The sequence below is a fragment of the Pongo pygmaeus genome, chromosome 21 (assembly GCF_028885625.2).
Source record: "Pongo pygmaeus isolate AG05252 chromosome 21, NHGRI_mPonPyg2-v2.0_pri, whole genome shotgun sequence".
Taxonomy (NCBI): domain Eukaryota; kingdom Metazoa; phylum Chordata; class Mammalia; order Primates; family Hominidae; genus Pongo; species Pongo pygmaeus.
The window spans coordinates 30987496-31008411 of record NC_072394.2 but is presented as its reverse complement, the minus strand read 5'-3'; the positions used below and the strand labels follow the sequence as shown (position 1 = coordinate 31008411).

The 20916-nt window shown below is 47.7% G+C and overlaps 1 protein-coding gene across 3 annotated transcripts in view; it reads right to left on the bottom strand.

Moving 5' to 3' along the window:
- Position 1: 1 nt before the first annotated feature.
- Positions 2-20916, bottom strand: part of IDH3B (isocitrate dehydrogenase (NAD(+)) 3 non-catalytic subunit beta) — a 31680-nt gene continuing 10765 nt past the window's right edge. Inside the window, exons 3-16 of one of the 3 annotated variants that reach the window (XM_063659546.1) lie at positions 17001-17162; positions 9979-10285; positions 5910-6168; positions 5682-5762; positions 5417-5515; positions 5203-5323; positions 2574-2634; positions 2362-2494; positions 2122-2255; positions 1928-2030; positions 1695-1841; positions 1359-1453; positions 1184-1244; positions 2-443 (exon numbers count right to left, since the gene is read on the bottom strand). In XM_063659546.1, coding sequence (XP_063515616.1) covers positions 357-443; positions 1184-1244; positions 1359-1453; positions 1695-1841; positions 1928-2030; positions 2122-2255; positions 2362-2494; positions 2574-2634; positions 5203-5323; positions 5417-5515; positions 5682-5762; positions 5910-5945 — 1158 coding nt within the window. In that variant the 5' untranslated portion in view covers positions 5946-6168; positions 9979-10285; positions 17001-17162 and the 3' untranslated portion in view covers positions 2-356. Of the gene's footprint in view, positions 444-1183; positions 1245-1358; positions 1454-1694; positions 1842-1927; positions 2031-2121; positions 2256-2361; positions 2495-2573; positions 2635-5202; positions 5324-5416; positions 5516-5681; positions 5763-5909; positions 6169-6320; positions 6807-9978; positions 10286-17000; positions 17163-20916 lie in introns of those variants that run through there. The other 2 variants (XM_054466648.1, XM_054466650.2) reach the window with 2 other exon arrangements.

Sequence of the window (20916 nt, the reverse complement as noted above, 5' to 3'; positions counted from 1 at the left end):
GTTGGTTCATGTTCTTTATTGAACACCTTACATGGATATGGACAGGGCCTATGGGTGGGGCAAGGCAGCAATGACAGCCTCAGTGAAGTCATGGCAAGTAGCATAGCCACCCATGTCAGAGGTTCGAACCTGTGGGGAGAATCATCATCATCCATGTAGCCTGGGCTCCATCCTAACAATCCCCATCACCACCCAACAGTCTGTACCCTAAGGAAGCCGGCCCAAGGACAACCTAGGCTCTACCCAGCAAGGTGACCATGGTCTACTGCCTAGAGGCACAAGGTCTCTTCCCTGGTGCACTGCACTGAAGGGTATGGGGAGTGTGGTCCTTCCAAGGTTGGAAGAAATAAAGGGCTCTAGCTCCCATGGGGGTGCAGGTGACCGATGACAGACTTGATGAAGTCGGTTGTGGTGCTGTAGCCGCCCATGTCTCGAGTCCGCACCTACAGCCACCACCGGCAACAGCCGTGGGGAGGGAGAAAAGAGAGCCCATGAAGGGAGGTAGGGCAATGTGATCGAGGAAATGGAATCCAAGAATGCGTGACAGCCAGAAAAAAGAGGCAATGCACAGGAATGGAAGGAGGAGCCAGGATGGGAAGCACATGGACCTGCCACTCCTCTTAAGCCACTATTAGCTGTGCTGCAGCCAGGGCAGGACAGGAGGCTGAGCAGGCAAAGATGATGGGAAATGCAGATCAGAGGCAGGATGTGGCTACTGAGCAGGCAAAGATGATGGGAAATGCAGATCAGAGGCAGGATGTGGCTACCTTCCTTGGAAGAAATAGAGACAAGACCAGGTGGAAGGAAAGAATCGCAACGGAAAAGAGATGGGGCGTGAAGGTGAAGCTGATGCTTCAGCCTGCCTGTATCCCTTGCTGTTCCACCCCCAAGGAGAGCTGCAAGTTCCGCATTCAGATGGCCCATGAAAAAGGCAGTGGATGGAGTAGGAAAGAGGGAACAGCAGATGGGATCTAAGAGGCAAAAGAGATCAAGAGGATGAAACAGCCAAGAGAAGGGAGGTGAAGAACAGCCCTGAGAGGGATGCAGGGATGTCAGGGAGCAGATGTTCTGGGGACCTGGGGGGAAAGGAGACCCCCATTCAGGTTCCCCAGAGAGTAGTGCCGAGGTGCTGACACCAGAACTACTCTAAATCCTGAAGCCAGCACTACTTTTCTCAACTCACCTTGCCAACTTTGATCACCTTCTTCACCGCATCTGCAATCATGCTGGAGTGATACTCAAGACTGTGGATATGGACAGGAAGAAACTGTGACTCCCCCAAGACACCTCCCACTAATTTCCCCACCTGGCTCCTCCTCACAACACCCAACCTCTGCCCACAGCCTCCCATGACCTACTTAAGATGCCGCAGCATGTTGGAAGCCGATAGCAGCATGGCCGTGGGATTGGCTATATTCCTGCCCACTGCCTGGGCAAATGGGTGCCGGGCACCCTGTGGAGAGAGGGGCAGGCTACACACTGGGAGCAGGCAGGAGGGGTACGCAGAGGCTTAGGCTGGAAAAGGACATTATGGGAGTGGGAGCTCAGGCCAGGGTCACTGAAAAGAGGCATGGTGGGCAGCGTGGGGGGAAGAACAGGCCAAGATCACTTAGGAAGTGGAGATATTGGGATGGGAGAGGAATGGAGGACTTGAGATCAGAGGAAGGGCCGAGGGAGAAAGCAGCCTCACTCACCGTCTCAAAGACTGCGTATTCTGCACTATAGCTCTCACCAGGGACCACACCAGCTCCCCCAACCAGGCCAGCAGCCAGATTGTCAATAATATTCCCATAGAGATTGGGCATCACAAGCACATCAAACTGGTAAGGATTCTGCACCAGCTAGAGTGTGAGATGTAGACATGAAGTAAATTCCACTCCCCACCCTCCTCCGCCGCCCCATGAGTGGAGATGTGGGGAGGCCTCACCTGCATGCAGCAGTTGTCTATGATCATTGTCTCAAATTTGATTTTGGGGTACAGTTCAGCAACTTCCTCACAGCACTGCAGGAACAACCCATCCCCAAGTTTCCTGTCCATGGGCCAAAGGGGACAGAATCAGCCAAGAAAGTACAGGGGCTACCTTCCCAGGAACCCATCCTACACAAAGCCATGTCCCTCACATGATGTTGGCCTTGTGGACAGCAATGACCTTGCTCCGCCCCTTCTTGGTGGCATAGTCAAAGGCGAACTTTGCAATCCGCTGAGACTTGGCTCGTGTGACAATCTTCAAACACTCAATCACACCCCTTGCACTCTGGGTAAGAAGAGAGCAGCAGCTAGGTGACACTGGGAAGGGAAACAAGGAGCTCCATCTCTCTCCCATCTTCATCCTTGCCCTCCCCCAGTTTCTGGGGCCTCACCTCATGTTCCAGAGAGCTGTACTCCCCTTCTGTCTGCTCTCGAATGATCACCAGGTCTAGATTGTTGTGCCGAGTCATATACCCAGGAAGTGACTTCACATGGACTACGTTGGCAAATAAGTCCAACTTACGCCTGAGGGTGGGCAGGGCCATCAGCTCTGCTCCTGGTGCCCTGGCACCTCTCAACCATTCACTCCACCCAGACCACCTACCTCAGCCGCATATCATAGGAGGCTAGCTCCCCCTTATACTCCATCGGGGTATGAATCTTTCCTGTGAAAACAAAGTGGGAAAAGGAGTATCAGCCACAGGCCAAGCCCAAGGGAACTCAGACCAGTGTCTAACCCCCTTAGGAACATAATGTAACCCAGACTCCCATCTCCCACTCCCAAATCAGTAACTTTTAAATTGTCTCTGGGGGCAAGGGACAAAGGAGAATAATGTAGTTAAAGCCAGAAACATTTCATCTATTGCACCTTGTGTGTGTGCGTGTGTGTGTGTGTGTGTGTGAGACAGGGTCTCACTCTGTCGCCCAGGCTGGAGTGCAGTGGCACGATCTGGGCTCACTGCAACCTCCGCCTCCCAGGTTCAAGCAATTCTCCTGCCTCAGCCTCCCCAGTAGCTGGGATTACAGGCATGTGCCACCACACCTGGCTAATTTTTTGTATTTTTAGTAGAGGCGGGGTCTCACCATGTTGGCCAGGCTGGTCTCAAACTCCTGACCTCAAGTGATCCACCTGCCCCGGCCTTAATGCTTTATTTTTAGTCAACATATTTAATTTATGTTGAAACTTCAAAACGGAGAACAGATTTTTTCTATTTATCAAAAAAGAGCCTGGGTTTAACAACAAGTTGAAAAACAATGCTAGCAGATCTGTGATCTTTTTAGATGTTTCTGTGCCTTCTCCTTATTTGACATTTTTTAACCCAACACCTACTGATGAATATCAATTATATGTCAGGCAATAAGGATAACAACTAAAATCATACAACTCCTGCCCTCAAAAAGCAAATGGTACACTGGGAAAGACAGAAAATATGAAAGACATGATAAATACCATGGGAAACTTGCATAGCAACACAAAGAGGAAATCCTCTCCAGTAATATCAGGATATAGCACAGAAGAGCTGGCACTTCAGCCATGCCTTAAGTTATGTGAGCACAATGGGCTGAACAGTGATCCCCAAGATGACTGTCCATGCCCTGAGCCCCAGAACCTATATATGTGACCTTATTTGGGAAAAGAGGCTTTGCAGATGTAATTAAGGATCTTGAGAAAAAATCGTCCCATCCAGGGCTAAATATTTAAGGAGAAAAATGATACCGAGACAGAGAGGGAAGAAAACCACAGACAGATATTGGAGTCATGCATCTACACGTCAAAAAACAGCAGAAGCCACCAGAAGAGGCAAGAAAGGTTTCTCCCCTAAACCTTCAGAGGGAGCAGGGCCCTGCCAACACCTTAACCTCAACATCAACACAACCTTATCATCAACCTTAACATCAACACAGTGGTAGCCTCCAGCACTGTGAGAGAACACATTTCTGTTATGATAAGTCACCAGGTTCATGGTAGTGTGTTATGGCAACTATGGGAAACTAATACAGTGAATAAGTGAGAAGGACTCTAACAGGTAGCATCAAAGAAAGAACGTTCTGGGTAGAGGGAACAGTATAAGTCAGGTAGTACATATCTGGAATCTAACACACAATCTAGTGTGATTGAAGCACAGAACAAGAGTTGTGGAACCAAGGCAGAAAAGTTAAGGGCCAACTTATAAAGTACTGACTTTCCTATGGTAAGGCTGGGCCTGGAAAATCAGGCTGTTCTTTCCAAGAAAAGAGATATGGAAGATGAACTATAAGGGCAGAACTAGAAGCCAAAAAAATCAAATGAGGAGATTAAAGCACAGAAGACAAAAGAAAAGGGGCAGCTAGGCACGGTGGCTCATGCCTATAATCGCAGCACTTTGGGATGTAGAGGTGGGTGGATCACTTGAGGTCAAGAGTTCGAGACCAGCCTGGCCAACATGGTAAGACCCTGTCTCTACTAAAAATACAAAAATTAGCCTGGGCACAGTGGCTCACGCTTGTAATCCCAGCACTGTGGGAGGCCAAGACGGGCAGATCACAAGGTCAGGAGTTCAAGACCAGCCTGACAAACATAGTGAAACCCCATCTCTACTAAAAATACAAAAATTAGCCAGGCATGGTGGCATGCTCCTGTAATACCAGCCAGCTACTCAGGAGGCTGAGGCAGGATAATCACTTGAACCCGGGAGGCGGAGGTTGCAGTGAGCTGAGATGGCAACATTGCACTCCAGCCTGGGCGACAAAGCGAGACTCTGTCTTAAAACAAAACAAACACAAAAATTAGCTGGGTGTGGTGGTGCACACCTGTAGTCCTAGCTACTCAGGAGGCTGAGGCAGGAGAATTGCTTGAACCAGGGAGGGGGAGGTTGCAGTGAACTGAGATCGCGCCACTGCACTCCAGCCTCGGCGACAGAGCGAGACGAAAGAAAGAGGAAGGAAGGAAAGGAAAAAAAAAAAAAGAAAAGGGACAGCTAAAAGTGGTATTCCAGAAATGCAATGAATAAGATTTGATGACAGTTGATGTAGCCTCAGGACAGACTCAGAACCCCTGGAACTTTTCTGCATAGATAGCTGACATGATTTCTCAATTCCTGGGCTCCCAATGGGAAGGAACAAATGTCAAAATACCAGTGGTGGTTGCCCTGGAGTTAATATAATTGCATACCATGTGGGGAGAAGGGCTTAATAAACATTTGGTCATTTGATTTTAAATGGCACATGGACAAGTGGCAAGAGGGCACACATACCAATGATGGCCACTTTGTTCTCCTTCATGGAACTCAGCACCTGCTCCAGCTTCTCCTCAGATGCCATATTCTGCACCTCACTCAGGTGGTGCTCCTGGAACTCCACTGGGACAGCGGCAGCCTTCAGAGACAGGTTCCCAAAACATCACAGTCAAGGCCAAGTCCTTTCCAACACACTACTGTCCTCTACTGTCTGATCCCCGAGGCCACTCACCTTGAACACCTCCTTGACGGCGTGCATCAGCTCAGGCCCCACACCGTCTCCCGGAAGCATGGTCACGGGAAAGGAGCCCTCCACCCTCACGTCCTCGGCCTGAATTGGGGGAAGAGGGGAGAAGTAAAGATATAGCTGGGGTGGGAGCGCGGATCCTGGGAGTAGGGAAGTGGGGAGACCCGGGAGGGGTGGGGAAAAGCCAGGGGAGGGAGCAGCGAGGAAGGGACAGGGTCGTGAGAGAGAACCCAGCCAGATTCGTGCATACCTGGCTCCGCGATGCAGCGTGCGCCGCGGCCGAGGTACTCAGACCTCTCCATGCCCCAGGGTTCCCGGCGGAGACCAGCGCCTGCAACAGGGACACACAAGCCTGTAAGGTCAGATTTGAGACATCCAGACCCCGAACACTACAGTTGACTTTGCCCTATTTAGGAAACCCTAGGACAAACTCTCCGCTCCCTCGCCCGCCCCTGCCCGACATGTCCCGGGGCCTCACTCGGGTCAGCCAGCGGACTCCGCTCACTGCCGCCATGTTTCCCGCAGGAAGTCGCGTGGGAAGTGACGCCTGAAGCTGGCGCGGCCCCGTACCCCGACTTCCGGCCTGTACTGAGTTCCTGGTATTTCTCTCTCTGCGCCAACCAGCATTGCTTGCTCACTCTTGTTTCTCCTCTTTCTTGCCGGTGGGGAGGTCATGGGATGCGCAAGCACTTTGTCTCTTGCTTTGTTTTCAGTCGCCATATTTAATCTAGTCGAAACTTCAAAATAACATTAGGGAGAAAAATGTAGCGTCATGTTTATCAGACGAGGACCTGAGCTTAACAAGAGATTGAAAGAAAATCCTTGGGAAGCTGTTAAAATTTTTGTGTCAATGCGTTTGTTATTCTTTTAACCAGTACTCACTGAATACCTGTATGTCAGGCTCTCGAGGAATACAGTACAGACATGGGAGGTGTGTGTCGGGTTTCTCCGCCAGTCTCCGAGAGTGCCCAGGACCTCTGTATTACCCGTCGCCTCGTAGTTTTTTCTTACAGGGTCTTGTTCTTTGCTCTGACAGTTATTTCCCTAATAGTGTGTCCCGGACTTGAACTCCCCAGGACAGGCCCATAACTAGTGCCAGAAATGAGTTCAAGCGTGTAAGTGACTAAAGGGAATTTCAGGCTGATCCTTAAAGTAACAATCATAAAAAATAAAAAGAGCCTGGACAACATAGGGAGACCTCGACTCTACAAAAAATTTAAAAATTAGCCAGGCGTGGTGACGCACCTGTAGTCCCAGCTACTTAGGAGGCTGAGGTGGGAGGATCACTTAAGCCCGGGAGGTGGAAGCTGTAGTGAGCCGTGATGGCACCACTGCACTCCAGCCTGGGAAACAGGGCGAGACCTGTCTCAAAACAATTCCAGTCACGATTTTTTTTTTTTTTTTTTTTTTTTTGAGACAGAGTCTCGCTCTGTCGCCCAGGCTGCACTGCAGTGGTGCGATCTCGGCTCACTGCAAGCTCCGCCTCCCGGGTTCATGCCATTCTCCTGCCTCAGCCTCCCGGGTAGCTGGGACTACAGGCGCCCGCCATCACACCTGGCTAATTTTTTTTTTTTTTTTTTTTTTGTATTTTTAGTAGAGACGGGGTTTCACCGTGGTCTCGATCTCCTGACCTCGTGATCCGCCCGCCTCGGCCTCCCAAAGTGCTGGGATTACAGGCGTGAGCCACCAAGCCCGGCCTCCAGTCACGACTTTAGGTGTGTACAATTGACACACCTAAAGACAAACTGGTACAGGAAGATTTGCCTCACCCACTCTTCTAGAAGTATGGTTTTGGATCACCTATCCGGATGGACCAGAGCTCTTGTTAAAAATGCAGGCTTGTGAGTCATACTTCATTTGCTGAATCCAAATCTCAGTGGTGGGGGCCCAGAAAATATATCTCTAACAGGCTCCCCGTTAATACACACTGAAATTTAAAAACCACTAGCTAGGTTCTCTGTGATAAGTTCCTCCTTCGTATATACCTCAACCAGCCAAAAAGCTGGCAAGGCAAAGGCATTCCCAGTGGTTCTAATCTTGGGGAACAAGCATAGGCTTTGTGCCTCCTCTGCAATCCTTTAGGTGAGACATTCTCCTATATAGTAGTAGGATGAGAAGATTAAACTAGATAATGTGTAAGAGTTTTGAACAAACGAAAAGTACTGGGTAAATATAGAGCTGTTATTATAGCTAATATAATATTAGTATAACACACTCCTCTATTTCCATTCATATATCCCATGAAACCAACCAAAACCAGAGAGCACCACCGTCTTGCTCCCATAGACTCCCTAGTCCCAGCTTCCACATCACTATTAATATCCGTCACCATTTTTCTTCTCCAAATATTTCTCCTTCTGACTAAGAAAAAAATGGAAGATTTACAACCTCTACCTCCCGGGTTCAAGCGATTTTCCTGCCTCCGCCTCCCTGGTAGCTGGGATTACAGGCACTCGCCACCACACCCGGCTAATTTTTGTATTTTTATTAGAGACAGGGTTTCACCATGTTGGCCAGGCTGGTCTTGAACTCCTGACCTCAGGTGATCTGCCCACCTCAGCCTCCCAAAGTGCTGGGATTACAGGCATGAGCCACCGCACCCCGCCAGATTTACTCTTTTTAAAAAACTACATTTTCTGTTACATCAGGAAATTTAGGATAAGAAAGAAGAGAGATGTACCATCTTAATCCAATCTCTGATAATAATCTAATTTTCTTGAGGGTGACTGCATCATTTCCATCCCTAAATTCTGCACAGACGTGTTCCCCATGTAACACTCAAAAAATATCTGCTAACTGACAAAACACTAAGTGGCCATCACCAGGGTGAAAGGAACTGATAGAGGTTACCAGTGGACACAGGCCAAGGAGATGAGAACATTATTGTCTGAAGGCCACTGTGTTCTCCCCATGAACTCAGCAAGCTCTCCTGGCCTTCAAGTCCCCATGCGGGCATCTTTGACCAATACTGCCTGATAATGGCGAAATCCCGTCAGGACCTTTGAAAAGTTTCTTAACCAATCTCCTGGGGGATGGGAGGGAGGTTATACCATCTTCTCTTCTAACTGTTGTGGAGTCTCCTCTGCTTAGCACAAGAGGCCATAATGATGGCTAAGCTGCCTATACTTGAGTGTTCAGTGTGAAGCTGAGTGACTTGAATGTCTGCTTCCCAGGCCTGCAAATCCTCCAGCACAGGAGTCCTAACTTGGGGTCTACAGAACCCCCTAGGTGTCCATGAATAGGAATCAGCACTGTGAACTTGGATGGGGAAAAACCAAAAATCACATCTTTATTCTCACTAACCTCTAACTGAAGTTCAGCATTTCCTTTCATTATGAATGCAGGTCACAGATTACAGTGCTACCTGTAGTACTCTTGACTTTGTCAATCATAAAAAGTATAGATATTTTCATACCATATTTTAGTTGTAGTAGATATCTTAAAATATCACTTACTTTAATCCCTATTTTTACATTATTTGACCCAATGCTAGATTGTGTTATTTAATGAATTAATAAAGCAGCAAACATAGTAGTATCTTACAAGGTAGCTTTTATTCCTTTTCTCTTTTTAGAAAGATGGCTTCAGTCTGTTCCCCAGGCTAGGGTGTGATCACGGCTCACTGTAACCTCAAACTCCTGGGCTCAGGTGATCCTCCCACCTCAGCCTCCCAAGTAGCTGGGACTGTTAGGCATGCGCCACCATGCCTAGCTAATTTTTAAATATTTTGTAGACATGAGGTCTTGCTATGTTGCCCAGGCTTGTCTTAATCATATTTGTCTTGTAATTCTATTTATTTTATATACTTAAAAGTCTCTTTTTTTTTTTTTTTTTTTTTGAGACGGAGTCGCTCTGTTGCCCAGGCTGAAGAGCAGTGGGCGATCTCGGCTGAGTGCAAGCTCCACCTCCTGGGTTCACACCATTCTCCTGCCTCAGCCTCCGGAGTAGCTGGGACTACAGTCGCCCGCCACCACACCCAGCTAATTTTTTTGTATTTTTAGTAGAGACAGGGTTTCACCGTATTAGCCAGGATAGTCTCGATCTCCTGACCTCGTGATCCGCCCGCCTCGAACTCCCAAAGTGCTGGAATTACAGGCATGAGCCACTGAGCCCAGCCTGAGCCTTTCTTAAATTGATGATGGTGTGGTTTCTAGTTTGGGCCATTATCAGCAACATTGCTGTGTATATATCTTTATATCAGGGTGTCCAATCTTTCAGCTTCCCTGGGCCCACATTGGAAGAAGAATTGTCTCGGGCCACACATAAAATACACTAACACTAATGGTAGTCGATGAACTAAAAAAAAAAAAGGAAAAAAAGCTCGTGTATTTTACAAAAGTTTTAGGAATTCATGTTGGGCTGCATTCAAAGCCGTCCTGGGCCATGGGTTGGACAAGTTGACTGTACATCTTTCTTTGTACACACGATGAATGTCACAAAGAGCCCACAAAGCACCTGTACCATGTGCATGTTTCAGTTATGAATATGTTCTGCTGCAATAAACAGAAAACTCATTAAACAAATATGGGTTGTTTTTTCCCCCTCACCTCTGAAGGTAAGGAGTTACTGAGACTGGTTTAGCTGCTTGGTGATGCCCCAGGGATCCAGGTTGTCTTCCCTTCTGCTCTGCCAGCCTTAGTGTGTGGCCCGATGTCCTCATCCTTGGTGCTTCATAGTCACAATATGACTGCTGTTGCTCTGGACATCACTTCTGCATTCAGAGATGGAAAAGAAGAAATAACAGTCCCAGGCACAACCACTTCTTCTTATCAGAAATGTAAAAACATTCACAGAAGATTTCTTAGGACTCACAGGCCAGAACCAAATCCATGACCGCTCCTACTGCAAGGAAGTCTAGGAAAGAGAGGAATAGATTTCCCTGATTGGCTTAAACGAATACTTCACATCCTAGCTGCACATTACAATCACCTGGGAGCTCTAAAAAATACCTATCTGGGCTTCACCTCCAGAGGTTTTGATATAATTGGTCTGGGATGGGGCCTATTCACTGCTGTTTTGAAAAGCTCCATGGATGACTCTAAAAACTGACCAGAGTTGAGAACCACTGGGTTCCACCAATCATGATCCTTTATCTAGGGCCAGGCAGGTGTATAAGTTAGGATTATATTCAGTTGCAAGTGACAACATACAACATACCAAGCCTAAACAAGAGAGGAGTTTATTTATTGCTCACATAAAAGTTCAGCAGGCTGAGTGCAGTGGCTCATTTTTGTAATCTCAGAACTTTGGGAGGCTGAAGCAAGAGAAAGCCAGGAGGTCGAGACCAACCTGGGCAACATAATGAACCCTCTACCTCTACAAAAATTAAAAAAAAAAAAAAAATCAGTGATCAATGGTCCAGGGCTGGAAGGGCCTGCATGGTGTCAAGGCACAGACTCATGATCTTGCAGGCCCACCTCCCATGGCCTTCATTCCCAAGGTCATTCAAGATCCAAGATGGTTATTCCAGCTCCAGCATTCCAATGGCAGGAAGAAGGACAGAGAAATAGAAGAGCAGAGGCCCACAGACCTTTACTGGCACTTCCCAGAAGTTGCACACACCATTTCTGCTTACCTCCCATGTGAAACAGAAGTGTGCTGATCCTTTCCTTCTAGGCTCTAAATTGTTTCACAAGACCTCAACTACCTCAAGATGATAAGCATATCCTCCAATATTTTTTCTAATGCTCTCCTAGTGTGGTGTATTTATGTTGTTTCAGTGATTAGTTTATCTGAAGTTTAGTTTTACAAAAGATAAATGATAAAGACCTAACTTTATGATTTTTCCAAAGCTAATTGCCCAGTATCATTCATTATTTTTTCTTCCACATAAGTAATTCTACCTTTGTCAAATACCAAATTCCCACAAATATATTAGGTCAAGCCAAGTGAAACTGCTGATACCTATCACCTTGACCCAGCTTTATTTTCTCAATTATACCAGTTACTACGAGACATCATATTATGCATTTCTGCTTTTTTTTTTCTTTTGAGACAGAGTCTCTGTCGCCCAGGCTGGAGTGCAGTGGCACGATCTCAGCTCACTGCAACCTCTGCCTCCCAGGTTCAAGCAGTTCTCCTGCCTCAGCCTCCCAAGTAGCTGGGATTACGGGCATGCGCCACCACACCTGGCTAATTTTTGTATTTTTAGTAGAGACGAGGTTTCACCATGTTGGCCAGGCTGGTCTTGAACTCCTGACCTCAAGTGATCCACCCACCTCAGCCTCCCAATCATGCTAGGATTACAGGCATGAGCCATCACGTCAAGTCCGTATTTATTCTTAAAGTATATTATTGCTTGTGTTTGCAGGGAGCAACCTTGAGGAATGAGGAACTATCTCCCTAAAGAGCAGGCTTGCTTATTCCCTGCTGTGAAAGGGGTGGGTTCCCCAAGCTCAGTGTTCCCCTAGATGCCACACAAACCCACAGCATCTACCAGGGCCCTCCACATTGCCCTCCTGGAGGACAAGGGGACAGGGGGACAAGGAAGTTAATATAAACATGCCGCCTAGGCTGCTTGCTGTGCCGTAATAAAGTCCTTTGTCTCTGACCCAGGAGTCTCATCTTTGCCAGCATGCGTGAAACAGTAAGAGGCGAATTATTCACACATCAGCAGGGAAAATTCAAATGCCAGGCCCTGACAGTTTTGGCAATGAGGACAGGATGCTGATAAACATGACTTTCTAGAAGAGGAAGGATAAGGACCTTATGGACCAGATTAGGGGATATGAAAAGACTCCTTGGCATATGTTAGTGGATCCTCTCACCCAAATGGTGGGTCGCAGGTGGAGGGTGGATAGGATAAGGAGCTCACACTGTCCTACCTTAATGAGGTTAAGCAGCGAGAGGTAGGGTTGAAACAAGCCACTCAAACGGTGCTTTGTTTCTTGCTCAGGAGGAGGAAGGGATGTTATGACAAGGGGGCAGCAAGCCCCACAGCCGCACCCAAAAGGCAACATGGATGTGGCTGCTGAGTCAAAGAATCCCCAAAGCTGAAATACATGGTATCAGCCATCATGTTTGATACAGAGCTTCACGGTGACCCCAAAACACTACAAGGTATTTGGCTAAGCCCCACAGGTGGCCACTGGAAGCCTTGCTCACTGGCACAGGCTGGCTCTCTCCCTTGTGTTCCCCAATCCCTCTATTCCCGCTCCACTCCACCTTTGGCTGCTTTTATTTAATTTACTAATTTATTTATTGAGACAGGGTCTTGCTCTGTCACCCAGGCTGGAGGGCAGTGGCACGATCACGGCTTATTGCAGCCTCGACCTCTTGAGCTCAGGTGATCATGCCACTTCAGCCTCGCTAATAGCTGAAACCACAGGTGCACACCACCACTCCTGGCTTATTTTTTGTATTTTTTGTAGAGCCGGGGTTTCTCCATGTTGCTCAGGCTGGTCTAGAACTCCTGGGCTCAAGCGATCCACTTGCCTTGGCCTCCCAAAGTGCTGGGATTATAGGAGTGAGCCACCGTGTCTGGCTCAGCTGTTTTAATGAAAAAGCTGAGTATGCTGGGGAACTTCACGGAGGCAAAGTCCTCAAAACTTGTATATCTCTGTTGGGCCCAAGTGCCCAATTCACCATCTTACCTAGTCCCGTGGATGGGTGCAGAGATGGCTGAAGGCACCACCCCAGGACTGCAGTGTGGACTGGGGACAAAATGAAAGGGGCCTCGGGGCTTGGGAACTCTCTGGATGGACACTGGAGCTACATAGAGGAAGCAGCAGCAATGCCAACCCTGAAGCCAGGGGCCAAGGAGAAATAAAAGCCTCCTAGCTGCACCCTGTGAGCTAGCCTGAGCTGCTGGCAGCTGTCGCTTTAGCTCCTGATGTGCACACACTAAACACCTTGGTTTGTTTTCCCATAAGGTAAAAAATCCCCCAAGTTCAACTGATAGGCTTTGAGCAAAGTTTGCAGTGGAGAAGGCAAATTAAGTAACCCTCCATGTGGGGCCCTTGGGCCAATTCAGTGATTTTCACTGCAAATGTATTACTGGTATTGATGCTCATACCAGCTTGTACTGCCAATGCCCGTAAGTGTCAGATGGGATTCACCCTTTCAGAGACTGCCGCATGTGGAAAGGTGGTTCCTGAGCCCTCTTAGATGGTCCAGGAGAAACAGTTTAGACTTTCAAGAGGGAGGCCAGGTGCAGTAGCTCACGCCCGTAATCCCAGCACTTTGGGAGGCTGAGGCTGGCGGATCACGAGGTCAGGTGTTTGAGACCAGGCTGGCCAACATGGTGAAACCCGGTCTCTACTAAAAATACAAAAACTAGCTAGGCATGGTGGCGGGCGCCTGTGATCCCAGCTACTCAGGAGGCTGAGGTAGAAGAATCGTTTGAACCCAGGAGGCAGAGGTTGTAGTGAGCTGAGATCGTGCCACTGCATTCCAGCCTGGGCGACAGAGCAAGACTCTATCTGAAAAAAAAAAAAAAAAAAAAAAAAATCAAGAGGGAAAAGGGAAATCTGAAAATTAGTCTCAAAGGCGGCCAGATTACTCAGAAGCTGTTTTCAAGCACAATAGCACCACCTGCCTGACACACTCACCAAGCACATCACTTAAAAAAAATTGTTTAGAGGCCAGGCGTGGTGGCTCACTGGGAGCCCGAGGTGGGTGGCTCACCTGAGGTCAGGAGTTCAAGACCAGCCTGACCAATATGGTGAAACCCTGTCTCTACTAAAAATACAAAAATTAGCCGGGCATGATGGCATGCGCCTGTAGTCTTAGCTACTCTGGAGGCTGAGACAGGAGAATTGCTTGAGCCCAGGAGGCGGAGGTTGCAGTGAGCTGAGATCATGTCACTGCATTCCAGCCTGGGTGACAGCAAGACTCAGTCAAAAAAAAATTGTTTAGAGAGCAGTTGCTGATCTGTTACCCAGGCTAGAGTGCAGTGACCCCATCAGAGCCCCCTGCAGTCTCGAATTCCTGGGCTCAAGCCATCCTCTCACCTCACTGTCCTGAGTAGCTGGGACAACAATTGTGAGCTACCATGCCCGGCTAATTTTACAAAATTTTTTATAGACATGGTCTCTCAGGCTGGTCTTAAACTCCTTGGCCTCAGGTGATCATTCCATCCCACCACACCTGGCCCCATCCCGCCCCCATCCCCCTTTTTTGTTTGAGACAGTCTCTCTCTGTTGCCCAGGCTGGAATGCAGTGGCACAATCACAGCTCATTGCAGCCTGGAACTCCTGGGCTCAAGCAATCCTCCCCCACTCAGCCTCCTGAGTAGCTTGGTGCCTGTCACCACGTACCATGCCAGCTAATTTTAAAAATACATTTTTGTAGAGATGAGATCTTGCTTTGTTGCCAAGGCTGGTCTTGAACTCCTGGCTTCAAGTGATCCTCCTTTCGTAATCCCAAAGCCCTGGGACTACAGGCCTGAGCCACCACATCCGGCCCCATCCGTATCGTATCGTATTGTATGGTATCATATGGTATCTTATCGTGACAGAGTCTTGCTCTGTCTCCCCGGCTGCCAGGCTGGAGTGCAGTGGCATGATCTCAGCTCACTGCAACCTCTACCTCCCAGGTTCAAGCTATTCTCCTGCCTCAGCTTCCCGCGTAACTGGGACTACAGGCATGCGCAACCACACCTGGCTAATTTTTGCTTGTTTGGTTTTTTTTTAAGTAGAGACATGGTTTCACCATGTTGGCCAGGCTGAGCTTGAACTCCTGACCTCAAGCAACCTGCCCTCCTTGGCCTCTCAAAGTGCTGGGATTACAGGCATGAAACACCACGCCAGGCACCCATCCCCTTTTTAAAAAGGTACCCACTAACTTGTTACTGACCCAAAAAGGTCCTGTGACTCTCCAAACTGACACTCCCATTTTGGGATGGGTCAACTTGGATTTGGTGGCTATTAAGGGAGGGGCACAAAAGGCATCATTAGTCCAACGGAAATACTGTATTCAGGAACACAGCTGGCCTGGTCCTAATATTAGCTGGGTTTTACATGAAAAAGTGGCAGCAAAAATCCCTTCAGGGGAAATCTTTTCCTAACTTCACCACTTGAAGCAAAGCTGCTGGCTCAATGGGGCCCTCAAGTCACAGAGGGTTCCCTAGGCACCTGGCCTGGTACACTGATGGTTTGGCTAGGCTGACACCTTATAGTGTCCACGTTCAACCTCAGCACCAGCTATGCAGAACCAAAAACAGGCATGGGCTGGGCATGGTGGCTCATGCCTGTAATCCCAGCACTTTGGGAGGCTGAGGCAGGTGGATCACTTGAGGTCAGGAGTTCCAGATCAGCCTGGCCAACGTGGTGAAACCCCATCTCTGCTAAAAATACAAAAATTAGCCGGGCGTGGTGGCATGCATCTGTAATCCCAGCTACTTGGGAGGCTGGGACAAGAGAATTTCTTAAACTCAGGAGGCGGAGGTTGCAGTGAGCCGAGATTGCGCCATTGCACTCCAGTCTAGGCAACAGAGTGAGACTCCATCTCAAATTTTTAAAAATAATAATAAATAATAATTTAAAAAAAAGCAAGCATGACTGCTCCACTCAATGGATAGAGCTCAAGGGAGTGCTGATAGTTCTGGCCAATACTCCCCGTGATGAGCCCTTCTACATTTTTACTGCCTTTTGTGTGGTTGCCAATGGCCTAGCTATCTTGCCTACAAGACTGGCAGATTAAAGACATTCCCTATTGCAGCTGCATATTGTGAAAATAATTTCAGCTGCCAATCAGACGCCCAAGTTACTCACAGAGATGCCCATGGTAAGGGCCCTTCTCTAATGAGACAAACTGTAGTCAAGCTATGGATCCAGACTTCACTGCCCATACCACCACCATCACCACATAGATCCGTCATCAAACAAGACATAACAACACATTCACCATCGTGGACTGAACACAAAGTCAAAAACTATGTTTCAGGCCAGGCGCAGTGACTCACACCTGTAATCCTAGTACTTTGGGAGGCCAAGATAGGCAGATCACTTGAGGTCAGGAGTTTGAGACTAGCGCGGCCAACATGGTGAAACCCCGTCTCTACTAAAAATACAAAATGTAGCCAGGTGTGGTGGCAGGCGCCTGTAATCCCACCTACTTGGGAGGCTGAGGCAGGAGATTTGCTTGAACCTGGGGGGCAGAAGTTGCAGTGAGCCAAGATCGCATCACTGCACAGTGAGACTCTGTCTCAAACAACAACAACAAAACAACTATGTGTTTCTGATGCAGAAGACACCACTACTACCAGAGCTGTGATGCCTCCCAAAATTTGAGCCATTTGTCCTGCAGGGAAGGAGGCCACATTGCACACAGAGTATTGCCCCCAGTTGCTCCTGGATGATTGTCCATATATCAGATAGCTGCCCCCCTCTCCAGGCTGTGTCATTGGTGCTTCACCTCTGTCAGAACGTTTTCAGGTTACAATGTTGCTGTTCTTGTCTGTTCTAGTCTGAATAGAGTCTGTGGCGCCAGTCACACTATTTTGGCCCCTGAAACTAAGTCATGTCAAGTTTTTGGATTCTCAGACCACCTACAGTCTGACGGTGATGCACCTTTTATTGCAAAAGCCACCCAACAATGGGCCAGTAGTCAAAGTATTCAATGGACATACCAGGCTTCCTACCATCTGCTAGTATCTGGTATTACTGAGCACTGGAATGGCCTCCTCCAAAGCTTCTCCATCAACTCCTGGGTCACATACTTCAGCGAGACAGTGTGATCACTGAATGTAGCTATCTCCAAAGATCATCTCCTTTCAGCCACTTCCTGGGTACTGATCAGGATGAAAACAGGTGGAGGGTTATATAGATCTATTCTGAAAAGTTGGGAGCATGCTGCTTCTTTTTTCTTTCCTCCCCCACCCTCAACCCAACAGCAACCCCACACCAGCCTGCTTGGTGCACCCTCCAGGTGTCAGCCCGGCAAAAGGGGACTTATGGGATTCAAACTTATTTCTAATTCTGGTTTAGCCACTTGGATTCTCTTGACAGATTAACCTGATCCCAGATCAGTGTACTACTCATTGAATACAATTGCTTGCCAAATTGAGTACATTAGTTGAGTAGATTCCTTGCCAAGTTCTCTCACACTGGCTCACATAGGCCAAGGTGCGAGATACAATGGATGTCTGTAAATTTTGTAAAAATGTCCTTGTCTCACTCACCCCTCGCCCTCGCAAACAAAAGGTGTGGGTATGAGTAGGGAAAGATCAGAGAAACGATGAAGTTATGGCTACCGGAATGAGATATGCTGCCTTCATGGCCAGGAAGCCTGTGAGAAGACACCTTAGATGCCAGCAGGTGCAAACAGTGGAGAATGATCAGTGTGCTCTTTGTCCCCTAGATCCAGCATTGAAACCTAGAAAAACCATCATCTCGTTCATCTGAGTTGAGCAGCAGCTGCAGCTGACGGTCTTATCCTTTCTGGATTTATCATGCCGCCCGCATGCTATGTAAACGGGAATTCATAAGGAGGTGGCCAGTCCTGACTATTCAGTTATGGCCTTTGCCAGCCATCAGTGGCAGCTCCCAAATATGGAACCTCCCCTTACCCCATACATGCACAAACACACCATCCAGCACAACCTTGTTTCAGTCTGATTGGTACAAACACAGGCACTTTTCCTGTCACCCAAGTGGATTTGGTTCATGTATGGTGTCTGAGGATGCAACCATTAGGTGACACCATCCATATGGCTAAATCAAACCAGTGTAATGATAATCCAAATCAGAATCAACAACAAATTCTGAATTCAAGTTACACGTAATCTTTTAGGTGTATGTTTGTATGTGGGCCATATAATGTCTCTCCATTAGGGATGAGGGTTGCTTTTGGCCCATCTATCACTTCATATAATTACTGGCGATGACATTGAGGACCAGTAGATTAGTCTACAACTCACTTATGCAGGTTGTAATGGATAATGACTTGGCCTTAGACTGTATCTTGGCCTACTAAGGCCTACTGATCCCCTTGAGACTTATTCACAGGTGACTGAGTCTGAGACCCCAGGTGGCATTGTTGAAGCCAATACTGTAGGTTGGCCTCATCTTGCTTGAGGTTCTATTGGTAGTAAATTCTGTATGAGACAAATTGAGCAAATGTGGTCCCAGTCTAGGGTGATCAGATTGATTGGAGTGACAGATGGAGTGGTATACTCATGGGAATATTCCACTTTGGCCAAGAATGTGTAAGGTCAATTATTGGGAGAGGAAAGCTGTCAGAGGCCCTGAACGTCCCAGCACATTTTTACTGAGTATGCCAAGACTACAAGGCCCTGACCCCTCTTTCCCTGGGCTGTTTCTCAGGGTCGTGCATTGCAGTAAGCCACCTTGAGGAATGAGGTAATATCTCTCTCCAGGACAAAGAGCAGACTTGCTTACTGCTGTCTATGAAAGAGGGGGTTCCCCAGGCTCAATGTTCCTCATGTGGGACACAAACCCAGTGCACGCACAGAATCCATAAGGCTCCTTCCCATTTTCCTTGTGGAGCTTAGGCAACAAGGGGAGCTGATGCAAACAGGATGCTTTTGCTACTTGCTATGCTGTGTTAATATGCTTTGCTTTGTCTCTAATCCAGGAATCTCCTGTCTTCTGCCAGCATTTCATGAAACAGTAACAAGTTAACTTATCTTGAAAGGAGGGCAAAATAAAATCTCAGATATTTATATGTAACAAAGTGAAAGAGAATAAACAGTAACTGCTAGAGAATGCCTTAGGCAAAAAGGCATCCTTGGATGTTGTCTTAGTTGGTTCAGGTTACCATAACAAAACGCCATAGACTGGGTGGCTTCAACAACAGAAATTTATTTTCTCAGAGTTCTGGAGGCTGGGAAGTCGAAGATCAAGGTACCAGTTGATTTGGTGCCTGGTGAGGGCTGTGTTCCTGGCTTGCACATGGTCACTTTCTCGTTGTGTCCTCACATAGTGGAGATTGAGAGTTTTAGTGTCCCTTCCTCTTCACATAAGGGCACTAGCCCTATCGGATAGGGATCCACCCTTATGACCTTTATCATTTCAGCCTTTATCACCTCCTCATAGCTTTTTTTTTTTTTTTTTTTTTTTTTTTTTTTTGAGACAGTCTCACTCTGTCACCAGGCTGTAGTGCAGTGGTGTGATCTCGGCTCACTGCAACCTCTGCCTCCCAGGTTCAAGCGATTCTCCTGCCTCAGCCTCCTAAGTAGCTGGGACTACAGGTGCCCGCCACCACGCCCGGCTAATTTTTTGTATTTATAGTAGAGACAGGGTTTCACCGTGTTAGCCAGGATGGTCTCAATCTCCTGACCTCGTGATCTGCCTGCCTCGGCCTCCCAAAGTGTTGGGATCATAGGCGTGAGCCACCACGCCCGGCCTCCTCATAGCCTTTATCTCCAAATATAGTTAATTAGGGGGTTAGGATTTCAACATATGCATTTAAGGGAGACAAGCGTTCATTCCATAACAGGTATCATTCAGGTTTCAGTTAAGGCTGGTGGTGAGAGAAAGTTTTAAAAGAAATGTTGAAAATATGAGGAAGTTGGTTAATTTTGCAGAGGGGATTCTTTTTTTTTTTTTTTTTTTTTGACCTCAACCTCCCGAGTAGCTGGGACTGCAGGCATGTATCACCAGGCCTGGCTAATTTCTTGCAGCAACAGAGTTTCACCATGTTGGCCAGGCTGGTCTAAAACTCCTGAGCTCAAGCGATTTGCCTGCCTTGGCCTCCAGAAGTGGTTGCATCTGTAAGCCACTGCCTTACAGATGTGATTCTGAAGGGCATGGCAGATGTTGGAGGTGAAGTGATGGAGGATAGGTCAGGGCCAAGGAGAAACAGAGCATTATGGGACTGAGTATGTGGCCAGTGGGATCCACAGTTTCAGAGTTGAGAGACAAAAGCAGGCATGAGAAGCATAAAAAAGTTTTAATAAGTTAAAACTAGCCGGGTGCAGTGGCTCACGCCTGTAATCCCAGCACTTTGGGAGGCCGAGGCGGGCAGATCACAAGGTCAGGAGATCGAGACCATCCTGGCTAACATGGTGAAACCCCGTGTCTCCTAAAAATACAAAAATTAGCCGGGCGTGGTGGTGGGCGCCTGTAGTCCCAGTTACTCGGGAGGCTGAGACAGGAGACTGGCGTGAACCCGGGAGACAGAGCTTGCAGTGAGCCGAGATCATGCCACTGCACTCCAGCCTGGGCGACAGAGCGAGACTCCGTCTGAAAAAAAAAAAAAGTTAAAACTATTGAAAGTTTGTGCTAGGAATACTACCTAGGAATGAAAACAAATGAATTATACTCTTATACACAACAATGTGGATAAATCTCACAGGTAATGATGAGTGAAAGCCAGATATTTAAAAACTACATAATGCATGATGTCATTTACATGAACTTCAAGAATGAGAAAAACTAGTTTATGTTGCAAGGAATCAGGAGGGGGTTACCTCTTGAGCGGCAAGTGTTCACTGGGAGTAGGCACCAGAGAGGATTTGGGGATGTTGAAAATGCCCTGTATCTTAATCTGAATGATTGGTTATATGGGTGTATATGTGTGTA